At 41.4% G+C, this 26,668-nt stretch overlaps 2 protein-coding genes across 5 annotated transcripts in view; one reads left to right on the top strand and one right to left on the bottom strand.

The window, feature by feature from the left end:
- Positions 1-19,805, bottom strand: part of RTF1 (RTF1 homolog, Paf1/RNA polymerase II complex component) — a 28,612-nt gene extending 8,807 nt beyond the window's left edge. Inside the window, exons 1-9 of the mRNA XM_052696289.1 lie at positions 19,602-19,805; positions 17,083-17,193; positions 9,490-9,637; positions 7,553-7,757; positions 4,942-5,056; positions 3,293-3,404; positions 2,322-2,457; positions 1,708-1,885; positions 663-745 (exon numbers count right to left, since the gene is read on the bottom strand). Of these exons, the coding sequence (XP_052552249.1) occupies positions 663-745; positions 1,708-1,885; positions 2,322-2,457; positions 3,293-3,404; positions 4,942-5,056; positions 7,553-7,757; positions 9,490-9,637; positions 17,083-17,193; positions 19,602-19,790 (1,277 nt within the window). The 5' untranslated portion in view covers positions 19,791-19,805. The remainder of the gene's footprint in view (positions 1-662; positions 746-1,707; positions 1,886-2,321; positions 2,458-3,292; positions 3,405-4,941; positions 5,057-7,552; positions 7,758-9,489; positions 9,638-17,082; positions 17,194-19,601) is intronic.
- Positions 19,806-19,834: 29 nt separating this feature from the next.
- On the top strand, positions 19,835-26,555 carry NDUFAF1 (NADH:ubiquinone oxidoreductase complex assembly factor 1). Of its 4 annotated transcripts, none has more exons than XM_052696294.1 (5): positions 19,835-20,151; positions 20,590-21,214; positions 23,015-23,200; positions 24,515-24,589; positions 26,090-26,555. In XM_052696294.1, the coding sequence occupies exons 2-5, from the start codon at positions 20,705-20,707 to the stop codon at positions 26,228-26,230; spliced, it is 912 nt and encodes a 303-aa protein (XP_052552254.1). In that variant the 5' UTR covers positions 19,835-20,151; positions 20,590-20,704; the 3' UTR covers positions 26,231-26,555. The 4 variants fall into 4 exon arrangements, with proteins under 4 accessions (XP_052552254.1, XP_052552255.1, XP_052552256.1 ...); XM_052696295.1 differs by having other exon boundaries at positions 19,894-20,138; XM_052696296.1 differs by lacking the exon at positions 19,835-20,151 and adding an exon at positions 20,158-20,286.
- Positions 26,556-26,668: the final 113 nt, after the last annotated feature.

Raw genomic sequence — 26,668 nt, 5'->3', positions numbered from 1 at the left:
CTTTCACATTTGGACCGGTAGAAGTAATCTGTAAGTAGTACTGAATTGTACCAAACGCAGAAGCCAGCTGCAGTTTAATTTCTCATTCACTGGTTAGTCAAGAGCCAGTAAGCCTTAAAGATTACATTCTGTGGAGACCTGCTACTAACCACTCCTAAAATTAGTTGCCATCACGTATGTTTCAATCAAAACACAGAGTTCTCTCCTGAAGTAGCATAAGCAGCTACTGTATATCACCGTGGATGCAGATAAGACCTATTTTTTTCTGCTGTTACTGCATATTTTCACCCACATCTATTCTCCACATACTTTCCCATTTCTTCCAAATGATGAATTTCTTCTTGACCTATCTCACCAGGATGTTTTATAATGTAACTGTTAACCTTCACCTGATCCTAGAAGGGCTGTAAAGACAAGCGAGAAATCTAAAACTATATTCAACTTCTTCCCTCCAAATTACTGTTTATGTTGTAACACATAACCAGACCTCATCACTCATGCCTTTAATACACTTGATTATCTCAACACTTGACTAAAGCAATTGTTGGAAAAAAAAAAAATAAAAATACAGAAAGGCTCTCATCATCCCTCTGCAGGAAACATTACGTGATATAAAAACAACTTTGATCCAGGAACTGATGAGGGTTATTTTTGTATCTCACCGCAACTGCAGTCCTTTGTTTGTCCGGGTACCACCGAGTTGGTAAACCTTTGCAGTCTCTACCACACCAGTTATTTCAGCAACCTGTACACAAAAGAAACAAAAGAATGAATGCAAATGCATGTGTTTGTGTGTGTGTTCCTCTAACATACCTGGGCACGTTTAAGTCTTTTCACTAGATATCAAAAACCTTAGTCTCATTAACAATTCTAACCAGACCAAAGCAAGCAGGACTCTTCAGCAGCCATTATCAGGTACTGAATTCATTGCACCACGCATCACCTTCAAATTGGCAAGAAGGATTTTTTGGTTGCTGTTATCTTCTTAGTCTACCTCCAAGCCAAATGATGCACACTTTCCTATTTTCCCTTACATTAAATTAAACTAAGGTTAATTGAATTTCCAAAATGACACCATAGCTATCCACACACTAAACACAGCCTCCTCTGGGACCATTTTAATGCAATATTAGACAGTATTATTACACCCTATGGTTGTAGTTACAGCAATGATAGAAACACGTGTTCGAAATCATCTTCTCTTCTAAAGCACATTGCTGTTGAAATGTGAGAACTGAGATCATGCAGTAACTGGGGAACATTTCCAGAAGAAGGAGCAACTCTTACTCATCCTTACTCTGTCAGAGTACCCTGAACTCAGGTTTCTTACACAAGTGAAGAGACAAGACAGCAAGAACCAAAGCAAGAACAGGCTTCATTAGTGCTCCTTCCCTCATGTAATACACACACACACACCACACACATACACTGTATACATTCATACATTTACACATCTGTATGTATCATGTCATCAGCCAGCTTGATTTAAAGGCCAATAACTGTTTCCACATCTTCACCTACCTGAACACACAGGTATTTACCTTAAAAGTATTTTTCTCCATTTCTTTGGCAGCAACTACATTTTCTGGCTAGAAAATACCTTTTTTACATTAATCACCCTAATCATAGATTCCTCAGAAGTACTAAGCTGCAAATACTGTACTACAGCACTACAAAAAGAGCTAAAACCCTTGGAACTAAACTCACCCGATAAACAGGTTTGCTGTTATGATTTCCAATGCCAATACGGACAAAGCAACCAGTGACTGTCTTGGCAAAGAAAGGCATATGACACCAGCGTTCCAGCTTGTGCCGTGATAACCGTACTCGGTTCAGTTCTTCAGGCAAAGACACTGGCTGAGATTTAGGAGGAATTTCCTCTTTCCTGCAGTGGGAAAGATGAGAAGGAAAGTGAACAAAATAAGAGATATAATTATCAGAGCAAGGCGCAGTAGAAGTTCCAAATATTTAAATTACTAGTAAAAAGAAAACAAGATTAACATACCAGTTGACCGTAGATACGTAAATTTAACATTCATGAGAAAGGTGTAATGCAACTGACTAATGTTACCCATTATCTTTGCTACCACAAAGCAGAAAGACTTGTGCACCAAGCCAGCACATCTTTCTCTCTGGCTAATATGCAAAAGTTCTACAGCAGCTGAACTATAGGACTAAAATCTAAACTGTGTAAATTGGGATTAGGATAACACCTAGACACACTCATCTGTCCCCACACAATTCTCTAAAACAGATCTACCTAACGTGAGTACCTGTGTTTTTCATCCCACAATAATCGTAGTCCTATGTTTACTACTTACTCTTCTTCTTCATCCGAGGATGAGGATCTGGATGAGCGATCACTTTTCTCACTAGACTTATCATCCTCTTCCTCCTCTTCATCATCAGAGTATACTTCACTAGTCTTTAATGGCTGTTTTTTTGCAAGCAATTCAGCTGGAGGAGAGAGAAAAAAAGCAAGCCGTGTTTTGTTTTGTTTTTCCAATCAAGCTTATTTTTTTGTGTGCTGAAATCTCATTGTTAAAAAAAAAAAAAAAAAACCACTAAAAAAACCCCAGCATAACTGGAAAGCTGTTATCTTTATATTAGATACAAGTACCACATGCTTAAATCTACTAGCAAACTAAACACTCCATTGTATATATTCAAACTGAGAAATCAAAGTAATTTAACTGCCAACTTAGATCTCCATTGTAGTTATCTTCAGCTTCCCTACTTGACTGCATATAGCCATAGCAGATAAGCATAACAACTGGATATACAAGTTAAAAAATATCACAGTCAGACAATTTATTCTTATTTTGCATGGAAAATAAAAATCTCACGTGTTGGAGTTTGGAGCCACAATTAAAACCCACCAGAAAAACAAAAAAGTAATGCATTAAAAGTCCGTGACAAGAAGGACAAGATGACTTGCCAGTGAAGAAACTAGCAAATGCAGACAAGATAGCACAAGTACAATAACCACGGTTTGACGATTCAGAGATGAAGTAACGGACTCAAATACATGAATTAGACATTACTTAGTAAGTGGTATTCAGTAAAATATCAGGGAAGTTTGCTGTGTTTTCAGATCATTCCTTATGGGGGAATAGAAATATAAAGAGTTAAGAAGTATCAAATAATTTTCTAGGTCATTATACTGGTCAAAAGACCAAGGAAGATGCAGACAGATCATTCATCCAAAGCGTAGGACCGCTGCGTTAATTAGAAACAGGCAGAAGCACTCGCAGAAAGCAAAAAAAGCACAGAACAAACAAAGCCTTCATACCTGTTCTGTTCTTCCTTTTCTCTCTTTCTGCTTTTAGTTCCTCCATTGCCTGAGATTTCTTGTCTAATTTCTCATCCCGCTTTGATCGTCGCTCTTTGTTATGTGACGTGACCTAAAAATATGCACAGAAATCCCTTAGCACTGGGGAGCAATTCATGAACTAAAACGAAAACAATGGTTTGCAGACCAAAAACTCTTCAAATGGAAAATATTAACAAATTCAATTTTAAAATCATCAGGTGGTGTGGGTTTTTTTTTTGTTTGTTTGTTTGGTTGGTTTTTTTAAGTTTGTCCTTTCATAGTCTAGGGAAGAGTAAATATACAAAAATAAAGGACTTTTGTACTTTGTGTCAAGAACGATTAACACATTTATTCTTCAGCATTTCTGCCATCAATCTCAAGCTCCACATTAAGAAGATAAAAAAAGACTAGAGAAATAAAACTGAACTAAAATTCTGTAACTAACAAGTCATGAAGGAAAAAAAAAGGATAAATATTAATCTCAAAGACTACTTCTCAGGCCAAAACACTCGTTTTCCTTCAGCAGCAAGGAGAGCTGATAAATTACTAAAATCAGATATAAAGTGTAAAGTCTGCAATAGGAATACAAATCCAAAATGCTGGAAGTCTTCTAATTCTTACTAAGGTTCTAACTAGAATTAGAATGCAGTTTATGTAACAAATGGTCATTGAAAGTAAGTCAGGCGTTTCTGGAAGGCTACACTTTTATGTACATGTATGTATGTATGCACTAGCACACTCTACATATGGATCTACATACATATCATATATGGTCAATATGTGTAAGTACATTCATATGCAAGTACATATGTGGAACTGAGAGGGGCGTGGGGAATGAGACTCAACCAACTTCAAGTGGGCCTGAGGGAAAAATTCATCTCACCCAACTTAATGTAGGTGGTAAACATCTATTTCATTAGAAAAAGAATGTAGGCTGAATTTCCCCCTCTGAATACATCCGTCTGCACAGAGGAGGCAAGAAACTACAAGAGTAAACAAACAACGATTCACAGATGGCGTTAAGCAAGATTAATTTCATCACATTCTGGGAAGCTAACTGCCCAGACTTCTAAATTAAAGGCAGGCTCTCAACCTAACAATTCAGCCATTTGAAACTATAATTCAGTTACACAGGCTTCACTCGCACACACAAGAAATGGCATTGCCCTCTTTCTCCTGGAGATACGAAAAAGAAAAAAACAAACAAAAAAACAACTTGTGTTTCTCCTAGAATTCAAGCTATTCCTTCACACAATGTAAAAAGCTGAGTAGTTTCTGGCTCTCTCAAACTTTAATTTGTAAGAAGGCAGCATATAAGAATTCCAGACTGAATGACAAGCCTTGTCACAGGAACTCCATGTGTAGCCACAACTCGTTCTTTATTTTGCGTTTTTCATTGAAAGGAGTTATCAGTGCACCCCTCAGCAGGCCAAAGATGTCAGTCTCTTTTTAAATGAACTTGAAAAGCTAAAGATAGCTTAAGCATTGAAATGAACCAAATCCTGACCTGCTTACTGTGCTGTTTGACATTTTTAAGGGAAAAATGTCAGGGGCAGGGAGAAACAGCATCCCATCTCCTGTTGCCAAGGAAAAAAGAATCAGTTACTAAGATACATTTCATTTCCTACCTGGGATTCTTGGATCTGTGTGAGTTTTTTCTTCTCCTGCTCTTCCTCTTGCTTTTTCTTTTTCTCTTTCTTTTCTTTCTTTTTTGCCGTTTTCAGTTTTTTCTTGATTTCAAATCTATTACATATTTGAAAGAAAGAGCACATGAAAGAATGCTCCCTTCTCAAGTGAGCCAAGTACCATTACATTGCTATCTCAGTTTAAGTGGTCAGTAAACTTCAAGAAACGTTTGCACTGCTTGGCCTAAGATAGTTAACCCCTTAACTCTGCCCCACAACACTGGTGGGTCTTGCTCCCCTCCCATCCTCTCTTCCCCAAGAAAAATAAGATAAAGAGAAGCTGAGCACAATAAAGTTCAGGCTTACAGAAGATGAGAGCTAGCTTAAAGGGGTGGGGAGACCACATACTAATAGTTTCTCCCAAGAACCCTACCCTTATGTCAGCTTAATCTTTGCCAGAATAGCGACCATTGCGTGCTGCCTTCAGCTATAAAAATAAATTGGCATTTACACATAACTTGAACCTTAACAGCAAAAAAAACTTGGTTCTTTTAAGCCACCACCATGCTAACTTCTTCCTGCTGAAACTCAACCCATCTACCTGAACTCACGTCTGTAAGAAAGAGAAGTCACAGCAAGTCACCTGCTACAGCACATTCCATCAGACGCAGGCATTTTTTGTGATTCACCGCTTCTATTTTGACCTTCCCTAAACATGTTATCCTGAAATCTCATTTTTAGCCACTGGGCTCAGAAAAGTCAATTCTGCTGGAACCATCCTGTGGCAGATTCCACTGCAGCACACACTGGTCACTGCTTTAGCAAAGTGTGCATGTGGATTAATAAGCAAAAGCTTCCAGCAACTGAAATTTAAAATGCATTATCCATATGGCACATTTCACCTTTAAAACAAAGCATAGCACCCTGGACACAGGCATTGTGTCACACGCCCTGTTTGCTGTCATCTCCAAAGATTTAGCAAAAGATACATACAGACAACATTCTGAACAATTCAACTTACCACAAGAAGTTAAGTAACCATCCCTCCCACAACCACCTCTTAGCTCTACCTGCCAACCCCTTCCACTGAACAGGACAAACTTGTTTAAGATTGTATCAGAAACTCGAGCTTAAATTCTTTTGCTAGTTTGTATCAAGTATTTTCATGTGATTACTTAAAAAGAAAAATATTCAGTTATAAAAAAAACAAACTATGAATGAAATCCAGAAAAATGGTGGCCTTCTACCTGATCTAAGCCTAACCTTTCCCCCATTTTGATCTGTTTGAGGAGGGCAGCAGACAAGAAAAGACACAGCAAGTAGTATTAAGAAGCACATTCAGTCAGTGCTCTAGGATAACTAGATAGCTGATTATATTGATTTGATTCACACGATAGTGTCCGTCCTCTAGAGGAATTTCTCAGCAAACAACAGAAGAGTCACTGAAGAGGGAAGAAAAAGAAGAAAACGTGCCCCACATACACCAAATCTTTTGTTACGTAGGTGCAGAAAACAAGTGAACAACCTACAAGGAAGCTGCCTGACAGTAAAGCATTACAGCAACAAATAACACCAGAACAGCTAAGGCAGAAATCCACAAATGAACCCTGGAAAATGACATGTCCAAAACCATTCGTCTATATCCCCCTCCCTTCTACTAAACCCCCAACAAGCTTTATACCCACAGAGGCAACCTGTAGTTCTGCTCTGTGCTTCACTATTGCTTTTTGAAAAAACTGACGAAGCTCTATGGAACTTTATTCTTTCTCATTTTCTAAAGTAGCAGCATATGACAGTCAGTACAGGAAAGACATATGAGGAAGTAATCCTAATGGCTGTCATCTACTGCTTAAAGCAGCACACAGGGATAACCGCACACATTCAGCAGCTATGAAACTTGCAGAAACCAACCTTTTTCAAGAACATGCAGAATTTCTGCTGTATGCTTTAAACAAGCTTTAAGGACAATTCACACAAAAATCTGTCATGAAACTTAACCTGCTTTAGAGTGCTAAATGCCTAGACCTCAGACATGAGAGCACAGTCCACGCAGCCTCCACACAGAAAAGTCCAAATTAAGAATACAGAAAAAATATCTGTAAAGAAAGATCAAGCTGGAGAATATTAATCCTAAAGCACTGGAACACTTTGATCTCAGTTTCCTATACAATGGTATCTACGAAAAATAACAGAGGGAATAACAATTTCATGAACACACAGAAGGGTTCTCTGCTTTTCAGTTTGACACTATGCAAGAGTTAGACTTAATTACTTGCAATCTGCTGGACTGTCTAGCTATTTACCCCATTTTTCTGCTTTATTCCCTCTTCTCATTTTTTTTTAATTATTATTCAGTGTTTTAAACAAACAACATAAGTTACCTGCAAGTCACAGAAACAGCAACTTAAAGTTCCATAACGTTTACTCATATAAATGAGAAAATAAACAGTTCACACAATATGAAATATGTAGGATATGTTATACATCACTGTTTATGTGTAGGATTTAATTTCAACAGTCTAACTGAACGGTGCATTGCAGAGGATTTAACTCAGTGCTGTTTATACAACAGCCTGTATAAACATGCTATCAAATATCAACAGTCTAAATTTACCTTCTCTTTAGCACTTCTCTCTTCTCTATCCGATTAAACAGCTCCTGTTCTCTCTCCTTTTCTGTCATTTGTTCCAGTCGAGCCCGGTCTTCTTCATCTCCCATAAGGTCTTCTCCATAGCCATCATGGAATTCCTCATCTTCAGATGAAGAATCTGAATCTGAGCTAGATGAGGAGCTGTTGCTTTCCGAGTCAGACACTTCTCCTAAAACAAAATCACAAGGCAGTAAAATTCAGCTGGGGCAAAGCCCAACCACTTCAATGTAGCGTGTTAGCAGAGGGCATATATATGAAAAGTCTGCATGTAATAAAAGCAGAACCCACTAAATATTTTAATATAGGAAGATGCACATACTGCAAAAAATGAGGAAACAAGTAGCACTGTGTATGAACAAGATGCATCATAGGTAAAATTCTTTGCAGAACAAGAAAATCTTAGGAGCCCTTTCGATTAGTGTTTGGGTCTTACGGTTAGATTTCTATGCCTACATGCTTACATTACTTGGAAGTTTCCTGGACATCCATAACACCTGTGTGTGTTCACACCTCAAATGCCACTATGAGCCACTGTCAATATTCCTTATTACAGCAAGTGAAGTAACCAAAAATGGTCACTCGAAGACTGCAACTGTAGGCACTGCTACATCACAAGATGGAATTAAAGCACACTACCCTTGTAACTGTCAAAGTTGCAAAGCAAGCTGCATTACAGCAATAAGTACCCTCAATTACACCTGGGCTTAGGGAACAGCTGAATCCCCAACAATACTGGGTAACACTACCTTTGAACTTGATCCAATGCTGTGACTATCTCATCTAATCAATCACATTACACCAAAATCCAAAAGCAAACAGATACTAGAATTCTTTATTCCAGCGTCAGCCAACCCTCAGTATTCCTGGAAATTTCCAGCTTCACAACCTTACTCACTTACTTATAAGCCTTGGTTTGTATGTGCTTATAGGTACAGGTTCAGTCACTTCATGCTTTGGACTGTCTCCACAATGCTTTAATGTACCTAAATCTGTAAGTTTCTTCAAATGCTTTCTTAACTTTGACTTTTAGTATTAACTGAAGTTGTAACTAATCACCTGCAAACCTTCACAGACATGATAAAAACAGGAAAGAACACAAGAAGTCTGCCCAGTGTAGAAACAGTCAGTAGTAATGTTAAAAAAAAAAAAAAAAAAAAAAAAAACCAAAACACCTGACAAAGTTAAGAATTAAAATTGTGACTAATTTAAGTGTAAATGTGCAAAACATCTGATTCAGGGCAAACACATAAGATAAGCTTCTGCTTGCATTACACAATCACGGAATTGTAGGAGTTGGAAGGGACCTCTAGAGATCATTGAATCCAACCCTCTGATAAAGCAGGCTCCCTACAGCAGTTCCACAGGTAGGTGTCCAGACAGATCTTGAATATCTCCAAAAAAGGAGACTGTGCAACCTCTCTGGGCAGCCTATTCCAGTGCTCCATCACTCTCACAGTAAAAAAGTTCCCCCTTAATTATTTAATGTTACATTCATTCTCTTTGTTGTCACAATAATTCTGTGAAGGCAAAATACACCAACTGGAATAAAAGTAAATGCTACCCAAACTACAGATGGAAGGAAGAAGGGTGCTTTCCAGAAGAAAGTCAAATAATTATGTCATACATTCTCCAACTGAAGCAATATTGAGTGATGCATTTCCAGTGGAATGCCTACAGCCACGCTATGTTGAATTACAGTAAAAATACATTACAAATACAAATTGCCTGGAACTATGGCAAGTTGAAGCCATTCGGTCTGCCAGTAACATAGAAAAAAGCTCTCTCAAGTAGTCTTTAACATCACCATTTAGCTTTACTTTACAATATACCCAAAGATGCAACTTCACTTGGCATTCTGCTGTAAGTACATGCTGTATGGAGATGGACAGGTATTATCTTACCCTCTTCAGGTGCTGAGCTCTCAGCTGAGCTGTCTTTATCTGAGCTGCCTGAAGAGGCAGCTTTGTTCATCTGTTTCTTCATGGCTCCTTTCTTCTCTGCCTTACCCGCCTTTCCCTTTTTTTTGTTTTTAGAACCTCCAACGGTCCACTGTAAGGAAAAAAAACAAGGAAGGGATCATAATGCAGGAACACTGCTCCTCCCTTCTCCATCCCTCCTCAAAACACTGGAGGGAAAATGATTGGGAAAAAGTCCAGTATCTGACAGCAGCAAATCAATCATACAAAGGGTGGGTGGGAAGAGGGAAAAACAAAAAATCAGTAGGTAACTCAGTAAATGAAAGCATTTTATGGTAGCTTTTTTCTTTTATTTATTAAAGGCAAAAAGTTATCATTCAATCGAACAGTTGAGAAAACACTCCTTTAAAATAGGACGAACACTTCAGAGTTCAGTCTCATGTACACTGGGGAAAAATTACTGAAGACAGATAGCTAAGAAAACAATTTAAGTAACAGGTGTCCAGATGTATTTGTAAAGGTTATCATCAGCTTACTGCTATTAAACAGAAGAAGCAACAGATGCATCTCTGAAACTAGTTTGTTCAAGAACAAATTTTAGATTTCACAAAGGAACGCTCATTACCTGAGGCTTATGGATAGCTCAGTTTTGCCAAGAGTTTGCAGTACCTGTGTATTTTTATGCCAACAAACCAACAGCACTCTCATTCTTAGACAGTAGTGCCACCTTCTGCACCTTACATATAGTGCACAAGTCGGAACCACATCAGAATCACAAAAGAAAAAAAAATGCCTAGGCTTAATTTTAACTTTGTCTTAGCACCATATCTTCACTTTAGGCTGCAGTTTCTAAGTTTGGGGTCTATGCCACCACATATACATAAGCATCAACTTCAAGCACTAGACTCTCAGGAGAAGAGGCAGTATTTACCTTAGTGTGACTTCTTACTACATTTTTTCCCTGGTCCCAACCATATGGGTAAAGCCAGAAGGAAACAGAATTGACAAGGATGGTGTGTGTGATTGACAAGAAGATTTTAAGGCTTTACAGTGTTCTGCAACATGCTGCATCTCCTAGAATTCCTCCAGATTCTCTCTTCAGAAATAAAATGGTTTGTTTCTAAATAAATACATTTAGAACGTTATCTTCTTCATAGCTGTATGCTGCCCTCACCACTCATGCACATCAACAGCTCAAGCATGCCATCTATTACCCCTCAAAAAGGAAGCAAGCAATGACAAAAGCATGCAAAACAATGCTTAACAGAGATCTTATATGGAAGATTATAGACTTTTTTCAACTAAACTATACATATTCATAAGTATATGTATTTACATTTATATGTATTTACATTTAATCTTCAGTGCACACACATTTCAGGCTTCTTCATCAAATCTGACCTCCACTTCCACATCTTTTAGAGTATACCAAACATCTCCAAATGGACTTCAACCAAGTAGTCAGAGGCTACTACCTCATCTATCAGTATCCTTAAAATTTCCCACCCTTTGATTGAAGTCACAACCATCCTTGTACTTTCCACATTAGTGTTTACTTCAACATCACTTTTAAGTGTCAGCGACGCATTCAAATTTATCTGACAAAGGTCAGGCAGAAATTCTCTTTTCTGAGGGGTAAGAACAGCTACCTAGTGGTGAGCCTTGGATTGCAATCCATGCCTCAATCTCTTTTGCATCACAGGACAGGTGAGAAACTGCACAGAAAGCATCTAATTTTGTATCAGCCTGAGCTTGTGTTTACAACTTTACCGGTTCCCATACCGAAGCTCTACTTGTTCAGTGTCACAGTGCTGCTGCCTAACTTTACCAGTATATTGCCACTAATTATCCTGGTCATCCAAGCCCAAGAAAAAGAAATAAAAAAGCACTACTGGAAAGCCATGAAAGGCTTGGCAACTCACAGCCCAAACTGAAGTCTCCAGCCCCTTCCTCCTATTCTAGCACATCTGCAGAGATCAGAAAGGGAAACACATGTTCACAGCTAGCATTAAGTAAAAACATACATCCAGATACAGTCACCAGAATTTGTTTGCTTTGCTTCCCTTCCCTCCATCTCAGACATAGAACCATAGCTTCCAAAAATCTGTCCTTCACTGCAGCTCCTCCAGTTTCCCTTTCCCTCACTCGAAGCAGGCAGCTCCAGTCAACACTTCCCATGTAATATCCACAGCTACAAAGCCTACTCCGAGCAGCCTCTGCCTCCTTGGCCACCATCTGGAACCCTCCACAGTTCCAGATGTAGCAAGTTAATAAACCCATGCCAAAGTGTGCTGTAACATTGCTTTCTGCTCATTTTTTTAGTAATATTGAACAATAGAACTTTATGGTTCACTCACAGGAAGCAGACAGAAAATATTTCAATTTTCCCTCCTGCTTCAAAGGTTCACAGAGCTGATCACTTACATATTTCCCCAAGAAGCCCAAGTGAAGATACAATATCCAGAATGGACTGCCAACACAAAGTGTCCTTAAAGTCAGCCAGATTTAGAAGTCAGCTTCTAAAAAAGCAACCAAACAAAATGATTGAAGAAAATAATTTATAGTCCAGGAAACCTGGACCATATTTCAAACGGGGAGATGAAGACCCCAAGAGGAAAAAAAAGGAAAAGTGAGCCGTGATTGTGCAGAATGAAGTAGAATTCTTACCAGTGCTACTCAAATAGCCATCAGCCTATTCACACAGTGCCCAAACATACTAGCCATTCAGTTTTCCTCTTTGCAATTAGCTATTCTTCCTGCTTTTTACATCAGATCAGGCAGAGTTGTAAAACTAAGTTTACCAGCCCATCCTTGCCACATCCTCCCCTTCTGAACAAGTGGGTTTTTTTTAATATACAAACAAAAGGCAAATTACAAGTCACAACTTCAAAGCAGACCAGGACCCCTCACCAACGCGTTCTTTTTCTAGCCCAGATGAACTTACATGCCATGGCAACGCAACATCTTCAGTGCCCAAGTAGCAGGACTGCTTCAAAAGTACTGCTGCCTGTTTTATGATGCTGGCCCACACCATCAGAGGCAGACCTTGGAAGTATGACAGTAAGGATGTCAGCACAGTGGGGCAGTCAGCGGTGTGCTTCAGCAGTGGCAACAGTGGCTCAGCTCCACTGGTGCAGATTTTTACCAGTGTGGCAGGCAGGCTCACAGGCATGGCTGTATGGCACTCTGTAAGCTGGGCCAGTGCCAACAGTTCACCTCCATTAATGCCACTGACAAAAAAGGCAGTCCTCCACACAACACAAACTGCAGTTTCAGACTGAAGACAAACTGCAGGCAGCATGGACATTAACATATGGCAGGATTTATAGTCTTCAGGGTTTTTCAAGATGACAATGATCTCTACCACCACCCTGACAACTAAACAATGAAAAAAAAGCCCTTGTTACTTCTCCTGTCTTTCAGGGTCTGCACCCATCATTCAGAGAGCCTCAAACACCTACACAGTGACTACTGTCTAGCAATTAGAAAATCTAAGGGGTCATTTCAGGCCAAGAGGAGACTTGAAGTATAAACACCAAAACGGACAGGGGAGAAGGAGGCAAGACTTTCTAAAGTCATGGAAGAGGCTTTTTTCAGGAACTAGCTGAATGAAGGCCAAAATTCACCTGTCCTCCCCTATTGTCTGAATCTCACTCAGACCAGCTCACAAAAAAAGGAACTAAGAAAAAAAGAATACATTTAGTAAGTTTAATTTCAGTGTAAGCTGCAAATTAACACTTGCTCTGGAGTTATTTTTAGAAGTCACTGTACTGAAAAACACTGAGACCTGCAGAGAGACAACATGGAGATGGCAGATATCAGATGTTCTTAGGAAGCACTGTACTCCACAACTCTCATGCAAGACTCTCATGCTCTGAGATCTGCGTCCCTGTAGGTTATTCCCATGTTAGCCTGCAATTCAAAGTTACTCGCCAACTAAATTTTGTATCTGCTTTGTTCCCACCTGGTTCACAACACTTCTTGGTGCATGTTAGCCTCCAGACCAGTAGCCTGCACAACTCCAGTTGACATCTGCAGTGTGTGCTTCCATGCTAACAACAGCCACCTTTATCTTCCTTAAGGACAGCTCTACTGTTCTGCGTTAACACCTGAAGGAAATTGTCTCCACAGAAACTCAAATTAGAAAGCGTACAGCCGTGTAGAGGCAAATTAAAACCCACTGTTTAAAATTCTTTAAGTTTGAAGAAGTATGGCAAAGGCCCCACAGGAGCAGAGAACATGTCCAGTCTAACAGGCATAGTCAAGCAGCATTATGAAACAAAAGCACACAGGGAAGACATTTAACACACTAATCTCTACAAACCCACAAGATATCCCAAAACAGAAGGAACACATGCAGTTTTCTGCTTATCTGTGGTTTACCAAAGCTCTTGAACTTTCAACACAGATTTAAACTTTCAAGTCCTTTCCTAGTAACAGCAGCACAAACCCAGAATTGACTTACTGTCTGCATGAACTCTGCTTTACTTTTTCCTCTGTTCCACAGCCCTTAGCATGGCTGAAGAGTTTGTCTCCTCCTACCAAATCTGCCTATAAAGGCCAAAGAACAAATCCTCAGTGAATTCCAGTCTGGTAACAAATATTCATGACCTAACTTTCCATGCCTTGAAGTATCCTCTATTATCACTCTACAGCTGTTAAAAGGCACAAGCAAACCCTTCAATACATTAGAATGAGTGTAAAAGGATGCCATCTTATACAAGCATTGCTATCACACCCTTCAGGAGCATTGCTGCTTTTTATCTAAACTAAACTGATGTTAGTGAAGCAGTTCCAGAAGTCATCCAAGCATAGCAGAGAGAATTATCCATGAGCGACAACGCCAGGATAAAAGGAAGAGCAAAAACCTAGAGTGAACTTACCACAACACCATCTACACAACACCTTCAATCCGCAACGAGGCCAACACGTACTTCTACTGCAGTAGCCTCAAAAGCAACTGACTAGAAGCAAACATGCAACAGGTTGATAACACTCTGGGATGGTGAGCTCGTGAATGGTCACAGCCACACGTTGCTCATCAGTTACAGAAACCACCCTTACACCTGCGTCCAGCTTACTGTATCTCTTTGAGAAGGTGGAGGTACTTGCTAGCACAAAGCTTTGTGGGCATCGCTGTTCATCTGCAGTCTAAACAGCAGTTCAGCCAACTCAGCATATATATTTGGCAGACCCACCAGAATACAATTCAGTGCATCTCTCCTACTTCATCATTTATAGCTCACGCTCAGGCTCTTGGCTGGGTAATCTGATTAAGACAACAGGTCCTTAAGAAATTATAGAACTCAGTATTTGCACACAATGAACATCCAGCATGGCTGAGTTTTCCCAGAAGTGCACTCTCACTATAAAAACAAGCAATACACAGATGTAAAGATCTCATAAATCACTTGGGCACCACTATACACGTTGTATGATTTGTACAAGCTCTTAATTGCAAAAAACGCATCATCGTTCTCTGCCCTAAGTTCCCCAAATTTTCTTCCCTATGGAAAAGTAGAACGTGGCATTAAGTCTCCAAAGCAGAGACTGAGGCACCTTTCCTGTATATATGCAATATACCAACTATCCTGGAACATTTAGGGCTAGCCAGGAACCACAAAGGATGTAAGCTTAAGCACATTTACCCACAGCAACAATTTCCATGCTGCTGCCTCAAAGTCCTCATCTTCCAGGAAGTCAAGCAAAATGGTTTCAGCTTATAGACCCCTCCTCCTAACCCCCAAGCCTAAGCAAACCCCAGAGCAACCATAAGAGCACTAAGCAAGACCAAGGTTGTTCAAGCAGGAACATTAAGCAGTGAAGTCCAGGGATGCACACAACACAGTGACTGGCTAAAGCAGAGCTGTCGTAACCTGGCCTGTCTCACCGTGCTACAAGAAGCAGTTCGGAATGCATATTTCAGGCACAGGAATAGAAGCATGTCCTAATTATCTCTTCTCTAAACCTTTTCCTCCTGCTGCTTGGAAGTCAGAAGAACAGTATCGGGAAGAAATGTTACATAGATATGGAAGTTCCAGTTGCACGAGGCACAACAGAGTTACTACTGCATCTGTAAGGTCCGTGCGTATGAAAAAAGACAGACTTGACTTCGGAAACATTTGTTTTCCTAGCACTGCTGGGAATGCATTGCTGTACACCACACGTAAAGGAAAGGTACACCTTACATGTAGTTACACTAAAAAAAATTGAATAATAGTATTTATTCTATCAGTTTTCACAGATAAACAAAGGGGAGAAGACCATAATCAAGGTGCTCTCCAAACCTGCTTACATTTTCAGATGAACTGATCGCCCAGCAGCGTGGGATAAACATTGCTGTGTGCTGTGAGTTCAGAACACTCAAAGCAACAGGTTGAGTGGTAGCTCAGTAAGATGGCTAACATCTAGTCCATTCACAATTTTCTCATTCCTTATTTGACAGTAACAATAATAGCAACCAATTTGCTGTGTTGGTTTTGTGTTTTTTGTTTTGTTTTGTTTTTTTAAATAAATGCTTGAAACAGTGTCCCAATCATACTTATTAAAAAAAATCCAGCAAAAATCTACAGCACTAAATATACTAGAGTGTATGCACTCTTAACATGTACTGGAAAAACTTACAGAATCCCAAATGCTGAACAGTTAATGGTTCATCACTGATGCTTCCTGCAAGCTGTCACAGTGAATAATCCCTCCCATAGTATTGAGGGGGGGGAAAGCAGAACAGTTCCTTCCTTCATTGTTAAGAACAGATGCAATAAGAGACCTGCCATAGTACAGAAAGCTTGCAAACCCTTCAAGAAAACGTTCTTATTTAAATAACTAAGTGACCCATTTGTCAGATCCTCTGTTTTAATAAATCAATTTCAATTTTCACTTGCATAATAAAGCACAGACTTTTCCTCAGCTCTAGAATGTAGCACCAGATAAAAAAAAAGACATGTAGCAGACCTGTCTATAGCACTGCTATACAAGAGTTTGTCAAAACCCTAAACCAAAGTAATTCTAAACTCTTGCCTGCCTTCCTTTCTTCAGAAAGACCAACAAAACCAGCCCCTGCTGCACACTCAAATGGTTGAAGTATTTCACTGTAGAGTTACTAGAGAATCAAAGCAGCAAAATAGGACAGTTCTGCTGTGAAACAGTCCTACGTGCTTTAGCCCTCCTCCTCTCTGAGTAAATTCTCCCAAAGCTGAACACCTCGCTCCCTTGAATTCAGAGTCCAGCTTCAGCTACTTCATTATCACATCAGCCACAAACACCATACAGCAAAAACACTAGATGTAAGGAGATATGTCAGAAACATTCATACCACACGAACCTGGGATTAAACAGGCAGTCAACTTCACCACATTCACATTATTTTGTGTACAGTTACTCTAAGCTCATTACTCACAACAAAGATAAGGCTTTCTGAGTACACATCCTCTGAGCTAAATGGTTCTCTACCAGTTCCACTGATGGCCTGTCCCACTCTACAGTATAAGCAAGCTAAATACACCACGTGACAAATACCTTCACCACAGAGGTAGAGTCAGACAAATCAGAAGTTCACTGCTAACATGACAAACTCACCTCATCATCGCTGTCTGATGTCTCAGAGTCCGAAGATGCTGTAGGTTTGCTCGCTGGTGGCTCCTTTTCCTCAGAGTCACTTCGTTTCCGTTTGGCCAATGACAAGAGCTCCTAGTGAGAAAAAACACACACTGATTTTAGAAAGCCATAATTAGTTCTACCTATCCAGGTCAGTGCACGCACACCTTCCCTGTGATATTGGAGTGGAACAGGATGATCTCCACTAACTGGGAAACAAAGTCCCCTCACATTTAATAAATATGCATATACTGAGAGTTTTAATACAGCTGAATGTTACAAAAGGATTTTGAAAGCCTTAAGTATCATCACCATTACTTTTTTGATATAAACAAGATCAAATACATCAACTTTCAGTCAGAGATATTTAAATCAGGTAAAAATTTAGAAAACCCTAATTACATTGCCCGAAAGCCAAATGCCACTAGAGAGAAGTGCAATCAGTGCTGGGGCAGTTCATCTTGCTTCCCTTTTATTTTTCAAGACATTTGCAACCATACATGTTATAAAGAAGATATATCACGGCTGATGCTTTTAGTGAGACTGTTCAACTCTGTTTCACTGTCCCTAGGTGCCACGGAATGCACTAAAAGCAGCAGACACACACAGAGCAGGCACCAAGCTCAAACTTGTGAAGCAACCCCAAAAGCCACACAGGTAATCACAAAGAAGTAACGGCTCACGAATAAACTCCCAGTTTACTGTGAGTAAACTCTAACAGACTGTTCAGATGACAGAAGCAGTAATTCAAAACAATTATTTCTGAAGCTGCAGTACTGCCTTTGTAGTCCATGACAAATAATTTACTACTAAAACATTGCTCTGGGGCTGATGAATCTTAGTGGTGAGTAAAAATAAAGCCACACCAACTTCTGCAGGCTTGGGAAGACAATACTGGATGGGCTTGAATGAATTTCACAACTGGAAGATTATCTCCACAGCAAACAGATTAGAGTTTAGGACCACAAATGAGAACGTAAACATTGCTGAAACTGACAGCCTATACTTTTACCAGCAAAGTTGGTAATGACATTTCACAAATCGTTTTCTGAAGACAACATGCTACACTAACAGAACGTATTTATACAATAAGCAGCTTTCTTTAGGAAGCACCTGGTGTTTTCTACAATCATTTTCTAGACATCACCTCTAACAACTGTTGCTAAGTAGTACTTACTCCAGCACAGATTACCTTCCATCATGATACCCCGGAGTTAACATTCACTGCTGCCTTTACTCCAAGCAGTTTGCCTCTTTCTTTCTAGCCTTACTCTTTCCATTTTCTGTGTCAGCACATGAGAAAGACTCCTACTCCTTCAACTCAATCAGCCCAGCTCCCTACCAAAAGCTGTCAAGCATTTAACCAACAGGGGCCTCACTCAGCATACACTCATCCTTGAAATCTCACCTCAGGAACAGCCCCGCTGCACAGTTTCCACCCTTGCATGTGCACGTCCCTGCTGCGCACAGCTCCCCAGGGGACAAAGCAAAAGCAGACAGTTTTGGTATCACCACCAACCAACACTGAAGTAGAGCTGTCGATGCACACTCCTAGCAAGTAGCAGAACTGCGCAGTTGCTGCTCCACCATCACTCTGCTCGCCTTATCTATGCTAGGGTTAGACCGACTCCTCCTGTTTTCAGGTTCTGAAGCGACCACGGAATTAATACAGCAGAGTGAGAAGCTGACAGCTTTAGAGGGCAGCAGTACTATCAAAGCAGGCTCTACTACGGAATGTTTGTCTAAAGGGGCGTAGAAATTGCAGCTCCAGTCTGCAAAAGCATTTCTGAGCATTTGAGGTGTTATTTATTTATTTGCAACACAGCAACAGCTTCTCTGTTAAAAACTCAAGGTCCGGCACACAACTTGAACAGACGCATGGGCTCCAACACGTGAAACCAACCTAACTTCTTCACAGAAGAAGGGTGACCACAGAAGACACACCGCACTTGGCCTACGTCTTTATTTACCACCTGTCAGCACGTGCCGCCCCGAGAAGGCCCGTCCAGAGAGGAGCGCATCCCCTCCCGGGGCCCCGCGATTCCCACGGCACGATGCCCCACGCCGCACCCCCCGCCCCGGGCCGCCGCCGGCAGGGCACGCGGTCCGAGTGGTTTCCACCAGCGGAGCCGGGCCGGCAGGGCCCGGGAGGGAGCACCAGTTCGCAAGCCCCCGGGACCGGCGGTACGGCCGGGCACGCCGCTCCCGGCGGGGCGGGAGGTACAGCGCGGCTTCCCGCGCCCTCAGCCCTCCGGGCGCTGCCTGCCGCCGGGCCCCCCGCCCGCGCCTCAGGAGCCCGAGGGCCGAACCCACGCGCGTCCCCGCGGGCCCACAGCCGCCGGCACGGTCGGGCCGAAGCGGCGCCGAGAAGTCTCTCCGCGCAGCCCCCGCGGGGGCCGCATCCCTGCCGGGCCGAGGGGAGGAGGGAGGGAGGAGAGAGAGGGATGGCGGCTCCCAGCCCCGCGCGGGCCGGAGGGCCCGGGCCGGGCCTCTCCGCGCACCTGGTCCAGGTTCTCCTCGCTGCCGCTATCCTCGGTGTCGGAGTCGATGAGGACGCGGCCTTTCCGCTTCTTCACCATGGCGGAGGCGGCTTCCCCGCGTCCCTCTCCGCCGGCGGCGGCGCGGCGCTCCGAGCGGCCCGGCCTGCCCCGCGCCGCCCGCCCGACCGGGACACAAAGGGCACCGCGCATGCGCACAGCGCCGGGGCGGGAAGGAGGGCGGGGCCGCCGCCGCCCGCGAGGAGAGAGTGCTGCCTCGGTGGTCTCCGCGCCTTCCTAGCTTCGGGGGTCGGGGCTCCGCGCCGAGGCCGCTCCCCCGGCCTTTTCTCCGTGCAGTCAGCGTGCCGCTCCTCCCCGTCCCCTGCGAGCGGTCGTGTGCCCCGCTCCGCTCCTCGTTCAGCACAAAGACACGGGGAGGGCTTCTCCGTTCTTCCGCGCCGTGGGTCGGGGCGGGCGTTCGACCGCTGCCACCAGCGGAACCCGCGCGGCGCGGAGCGCGTTCCTTTCCGGGCCCGGAAGCGCCGAGGAGCCGCAGTAACGGTGAGTGGCTGAGGTGAGCGGAGCGGAGCGGTGGGAGCGGGCCCGTGAGTGAAATCGCTGTTGTTACGGCGCGGCCCGTCCTGCAGCCTGATTCGGAGAGAAGCGCGGCGTTGATAAACGTCCTTCTTTGAGAAGCGCTGCTCCTCAGGTCGTTCTTGCTGCTTGTTGCTCGGCAGTGCCTAAACGTATGTGGGGTGAAAGGGATTAACAGGAATAGCTTTTTTTCTACTGTTTAATTTGACTCTTTGGTGTTTTGGTATTTCGTGGGGTGAGAACGTACTGGGAGAAATACTGAAACAAACTAGGGGGCCGAGAAAGTGTAATACTGGGCATTCATTGTTATTCCTTCTTTCCTAATGGCTTGGATTTCTAATTAATATCCTTTCTATTAAAAAAAAACACACCCAATGCTTGTAAGACTTTAATTTTTCTTTTCTCTTTTTCGTTGAAGGTGGAGATTAATTGCAGTAACAAACCAAGATACCTCCAGATACTAATTTGGCTGTTAAATTAATTTCAAACCCATAAATTGCCTTGCTGGAAGCAAATTCTGTGTCTTTACCAGCATGGCTGTAGCTGTTACGTTGCTGAATAGCGTGTGCTTACATGGTAGATGCTGCAGACACAAAGTTTTGCGACCTTTGCTTGGAACTCTCCGTGTTGATTCCATGTCAAAATGTTACAGCAGCTACAGGAGGCCAGGGTCACAGCCTGAGGTAACACCGTCTTGGCGAAACATTGATTTCAGCTTTAAGAAGGGCATTAATGCCTTAAAGACTCAGTTAAGCTTGCTGAAGAAGGAGACCGAAGACCACCTAAAAGGACCTGATGGCCATTCGTTCAGTCAATACATGTTGGAACAGACAAAGGTGATGTGGGTGTTTCGGAGCCAGGAAGATTTAAATAAATGGGTTATTTCCTCCGATGTGGAGATTGGAGGAAAAAGTGAAGTTTACCTAAAATTGGGTAGGAACAACCAGGGTGCTATGCTGTATGGAATACTCAATACTGAAGTACCTCGCGATGGGGAGACAAAATACAGTGGATATTGTAGTATGAGAGCCAAACCAGCAGTGGTAAGTACAGCATCTGTTATTTGAGTGCTTTTCTATAATTCCAGTGATGACAAGTGGACTGTTGTTTACTGCAGTTGTAACTGACCACCTTCAGGATTATTACATGCTCTGTTTGTATAGATGTCACTGCTGACCTACTGACCTGGAAGGAACTTGAAAGTCTTACTCAGCTTTTCTCTTTTCTTAGAAGACAACACGTTTGGTCATTTGCTGATGTAACATCGCTTGTTAAGACAGTCCTGTTTGCAGCCTCATCGCAAATGAGGAATTTGTAGTGAGCTTTTAGATCTGAAATTGATATGATTAAAATTGATGAGTCTCCGAATTTTGAATTCATTGCATGTGTCACAAGGACAAATATGCTGGGCTTCAACTGGGTCTCTTTATCAAACTTAGTTTAGGCGAGTTTGTCTTTATTTCCCTGGCAGGAAATTAATGCTTTGAGACGTTTTCATAAAAGTCTTGCCCCTACTGTGTATCAGAAAAAGCAAGATAAATGTTCGATAATTTTGAGTTGAACAAAATGTAAGCGCATGGCTCCTATCGCACTGCTTCTTTCATTCCTTTTATTTAAACATCCTTAAAAAGAAAAATAACACTTTGACTCAGCATGTTACTAAAAACCTTTTTAGTCTGTACTGTTGTTTATGATTCAGCACGAGTAAGCAGCTACAAGTCTTCTGAACTGTAAACCTGGAGAGCAGAGAATGTCAGCAAGGAAAATCAACAGGCAAACGATAGGCAGAATCGATAGCCACAGACTGGTGTGAACACCACGGACTGGTGACACCAGCACAGGGGAGTTGGGCAGGAAGTTGCATCTCGTTGGAGTTAAATTGCTCTGGCCTTGCGTGAATGTGACTCAAACTTTCTTCTCCTAATTTTGAAGTAGCAAAGTGTCTGTCAGTCCAGCTTTGTAATACAGTTTGAGATCAAAAGGTGAAAGCATGAATACAAAGACTTATTCAAGTAAAAAGGGTCAAAATTGGCAAATCATAAAATCAAGTAGCCGCAGTCTTTGCATTAATGGGTTAATTGTCTACTGATTGTGAGCTTATAAAAGGAAGGCTAATTAGGTAACTGTAGTAACCATATCAAGTTAAGGAGAAACCTCTGGATTTTTGGTGCAAATTTTGGTTTGGTTTGAGCAATTCTGGCCAAGAATATCTCCAATGACACCCTCCTGCTCCAGCAACCTCAGTAACATTCTGCAGAGGTTACTGGATCTGTCAGAGTGCAAATCACAACTTTGGGACTTGGAAGATCTTTGGAAAATACATTTGAGGATTGAATGTGCTTGTAATCCAGATCATTGTGCACAGTTAGTGTCAAAAACCTTTGGAAAATGTGTAGGTGCTTTTAGTGCTCACGTCAGTCTTCAATGAAGAAAGTAAGTTACCATAGGGGATAAATTATCCCACATTGTAACCTCTTCTGTGTAGTGCTAACCACAGAATATTAAACTTAACTACAGGCCTGGTGTGCTATTACAGAATTTGTGTTCTTGCCTAGGAGGGGATTTAGTCTTAGGATATAAATCTGCTAATTACAAGATTTATAACTAATGCATGGATCTTCAGAGCAGTGATACTACGTTTTGTGGGCTCTCATACAGTGCTGAAGGAAATTCATTGAGATGAGACTGGTCTGATGAGGAAGGGCCCCATTTTCACTGTATCACAGTAGATACTGCTTGTAGTGAGAACAAGGGCAGTGATTCAAGCAGTAGCACTTTGCTCTTCATAATGGAGATTTCTTTTTAAGTATGAAAGGAATAATTCTATTTATTAATATTTGTAGGGATCTTTTGCCAGGAAGAAGTATTATGACTGGTCAAACTTCAACAGTCTGTATTTACGTGTCCGTGGCGATGGCAGACCTTGGATGGTAAACATTTATACAGACCCTTACTTCTCCCACCAAAAGGATGACCTGTACAACTACTTCATGTTCACCCGAGGAGGACCGTACTGGGAGGAAATAAAGGTAAACAAATGAGTAATAATTAGTAACAAATAATTAGTAACACTAATTACATTAATACAATAATATGTTGATATCTACTGAGTATTTTAAATAATCTACCGTGTGTCTAAGTGTCCTAAGTGTCTGTTGTTTGCTGTTACAGGAGGCAGACCTTTGAGTTATGCTGATGCTGTACATATGTAATATATATTATACTATATACTGTACTATAGTATGGGAATATATATGTACTATAATACATACATTATGACAAATGTATGTGTATACTTAAATGTTATGAGTTTATTAAAAAAAAAAAAAAAGCAACAAATTCTACTCCTATCTGAAATTGGCTTCCTGAGCTGAGGGCTCATTCATTCAGATTAACAAAAAAAGACCCACCAAAACCAGAATCTCCTGGTTGTCACACCTGTGTGTGGGGCTGTACTGGGGCTCAGGAGCACCTGCCATTCTGTACCTGTGATTGTCTGGAATCCCGTGGGTCACCTTTTCTTAACACTGGAAAACAAGCAGCCAGGCAGGGTGCATAGTTAGCTCATACAGTGGGTGGTCAGAGTGTGCACTGAACAGATGCAGCTACTGGAGCTTTGCAGGCAGTGCCAGGAACTTTCTATGCAATTACCATTTTATCTGTAATAATAAATGGACTTGATGTAAGATTTCTACCCTGCAGTGTGGTTTGCCAAACTTGGAGTCAGTTGGAGCCTCAGAGGTATGTGGGCTGTTAGTCACAGCTTTGAATCTATGACATGCAGTAATGTTGGCAAGAAGTGGGAGTTTCAGCTCTTTTCTGAGGACACTGAAGTGTGTCACTGCTGGCCTGTGTGTGTTCCTCACCCACACCAGCCAGTTCTCTTCTCTTGTATCATCGTTTTATTTTTGTGAACTGTTTTGCTAGAATATTGATGTCTTTGAATGAAATTTGCAGTACAAAATATGCAGATTGGATGTATATGAGCTGTCGGTGAGCTTACAATGCATCCTAGACTTTTTATTAATTTAAGCTGACATTGCTGGAAGCAGATATTCTAGATGTGAACGGCTGTCTTCCATGCTTCAGCCCCTCCTGTGCCCTGGCTGGCTCAGAATCCAGCACAACCGCTGGAAAAGGCTGCCACAGGGCAGTGTGGGGCTGGAGCTGGCAGCATGTGGCTAATGGGTGACGCTTCTCACTGATTCTTTGGACCCTGGAGTGCTGGTATCAGATTTGGTGTTATTTTCTAAGGCAGCTGTTTGTTTTTCTTTTTTCCCTTGGGGTTTTATTCTATAGACTGGTGACACTAACGTCCATTTTTCTTTTGTTTCTGCTGTCAGATTCCGTTCTCCAAATTCTTTCTGTCCAGTCGAGGAAGAGTACAGGATGCCCAACACCCTATCTGGTTAGACAAGGCAAGTTTTCTATAGGCTTAATCTGTCAGAAACATACTTTGAGATTGTATTGTTGTTGTATAGGTAATTGAGAAATCCTTGGGATATTCAGTGGTTTTAAATTTAAAATTCAATAAGAGTCTCTACTTGTTTTAAAGTACTTATTCCTGTGTTCATACCTTTGCATACAAATTATCCTACTTTGTGATTTCCGTCAATTTACTTCAAAGTAGTTCCACAGATATTTTTAAGAGATTTAGATAACTTGTCTGTTAAAAAATAAATAGTTTTTTTAAAGGAATGATCAAAATGACTGAGATATCTAAAATGCAATTTGGCACAGTACTGCCAAAAATAATAAAAGCAAGCATGTATCACAGGCAACGTATCTAGGCATTACGAAGGGATAAATTCCTCAGTACACAGAGTTTAGGTGACTCCTGCAGTCACCTGTAACAGAAAGCTTTAAAACTTCTGTAGCCTGCACAAGCCAAGAGCTGACTGCAGAGCTCACTTCTGGAGAAGATAAAGCAATTGAATCCTTAGAATCAATCTGAGGAGCGTTACTCTGCTCTACCACCTTAGCTTTACTCTGCTACTTATTTAGCATGCATGTGCAACTTATGTTTATCCTCAATTCTCAGCAAATTCTCAGCATGCAGTTATTCAACTTGAATCTGACACATTCCTGCATGTACGGCAGCCCTTAAAGTCATGGGTATGGATCAGACCTGCACTTCCAGCGCAGATTCCCTAATCCCTAAAATACCAGGAGCTTTGTAGGTGTGCAGCTACTTATCACCCAACTTGATTTGAGAACAGTTAACACTGGAGTCTCTGAAAGGCTGGTGATGGACAAGAGCAGAAGGCTTTCAAGGCAAATGCTACAGGCTAATGGGGGACATGTCTGAGCTCCAGGAATTTGTATGGAGTTTATTACAATTAGAATAGTTATTATTAAATAAATTAGTGTTGCAATTGAGAATGAATGAGGGATATTCTTTTAAAAAATGCTATTGTAACTGGAAAACTATGGCTAAATAACTCAGTGTGTGATATAAAATTCAGGAGTAGTTTGGGGGCACTTTCACAATGTACCAGGCCTGTCTTGGGATGGAAGTTCCATCCATCCTTAATTACATTCTATTTGTGCTTCCTGTTCACATCAAACTGCTAAAAAAAAAAAAAAAAGTGACAGAAGTATGTTATTAATTCATCTTATCGTGACCAAATTGACAATATTCAGACCTCGAAGGCTGAAAATGCCAGTATTGCTCTAGACTCAGGCCATTTTCAATATGTTTCAACCTAATGGTAGAAAAGCACCTGTGAATCCCATTGGAGCCTGTAATGAAAATGTAGTAATAAAGCATTTGTGCCTTTGGAGATACTGCTGCATTTTGAGCAGATACCCCTCTTTTAAACTGAACTGTTGTGAACTATTTGTAGGATGTGGAAGTGGTAGTTACAGGTTGTAACATTATTTTAAGATTTATTCTAATGTATGCATCTCCTTATTAGATCAGTACCCTTGGATTCACACTGGGAGATAAAGTAGATGGTCCCTTCCAGCTGGAGATTGATTTTATTGGCCTGCTAAATGACAGAGCTCACACAGAAGAATTTGCCTATGAAACATATGAAAGGAATCCTAGAATATAAGTTGGTTCTGTGTCCTTTGGAACATTCATCAGCTGCTTACTTAATTTTTAAGCATTTTATAAAGTGTGAGAATATCCTTCAAGTTGTTATAATTATGTAAACATTAAATGTTAAGTGGATGAAGTGTTGACTCAGTAATCTGACTAGACTGACACTGTTGGCATCATCAAGCTGCCAACAACAGGCTGAGAGCTTGTACCTACAGGAACTGGAATACAGCCTGGTGAGAGCTGCAGTACATGCTTACTGTGTATTAACTGCTGTCTGGGTACATTTTAACTTTTGTCCTGATCTTTAGGGGAATAAAAGTATTCTGTTAACGTGGTGTTGGTTTTTTGTACTCAGTTTGATTTTCTAATACACTTTTTATAGGGCTGTAAAAGACTTCAAAATAGGTTGTAACTGGAGAAGTTACAGTGTGAATTAATACAGTGATAA

This window comes from Tympanuchus pallidicinctus, unplaced genomic scaffold (assembly GCF_026119805.1).
Source record: "Tympanuchus pallidicinctus isolate F22 unplaced genomic scaffold, pur_lepc_1.0 scaffold3, whole genome shotgun sequence".
NCBI classification, from domain to species: domain Eukaryota; kingdom Metazoa; phylum Chordata; class Aves; order Galliformes; family Phasianidae; genus Tympanuchus; species Tympanuchus pallidicinctus.
This window is presented reverse-complemented; position numbering and strand designations above follow the sequence as displayed.

What these genes read in the sequence shown, in the direction of transcription:
- NDUFAF1 (XM_052696294.1), top strand. Translation starts at nt 20,705, where the DNA reads ATGGCTGTAGCTGTTACGTTGCTGAATAGCGTGTGCTTACATGGTAGA. An exon ending in TGAGAGCCAAACCAGCAGTG is followed by an intron (nt 21,215 to 23,014) that starts GTAAGTACAGCA and finishes TAATATTTGTAG; the next exon opens with GGATCTTTTGCCAGGAAGAA. An exon ending in CGTACTGGGAGGAAATAAAG is followed by an intron (nt 23,201 to 24,514) that starts GTAAACAAATGA and finishes TTCTGCTGTCAG; the next exon opens with ATTCCGTTCTCCAAATTCTT.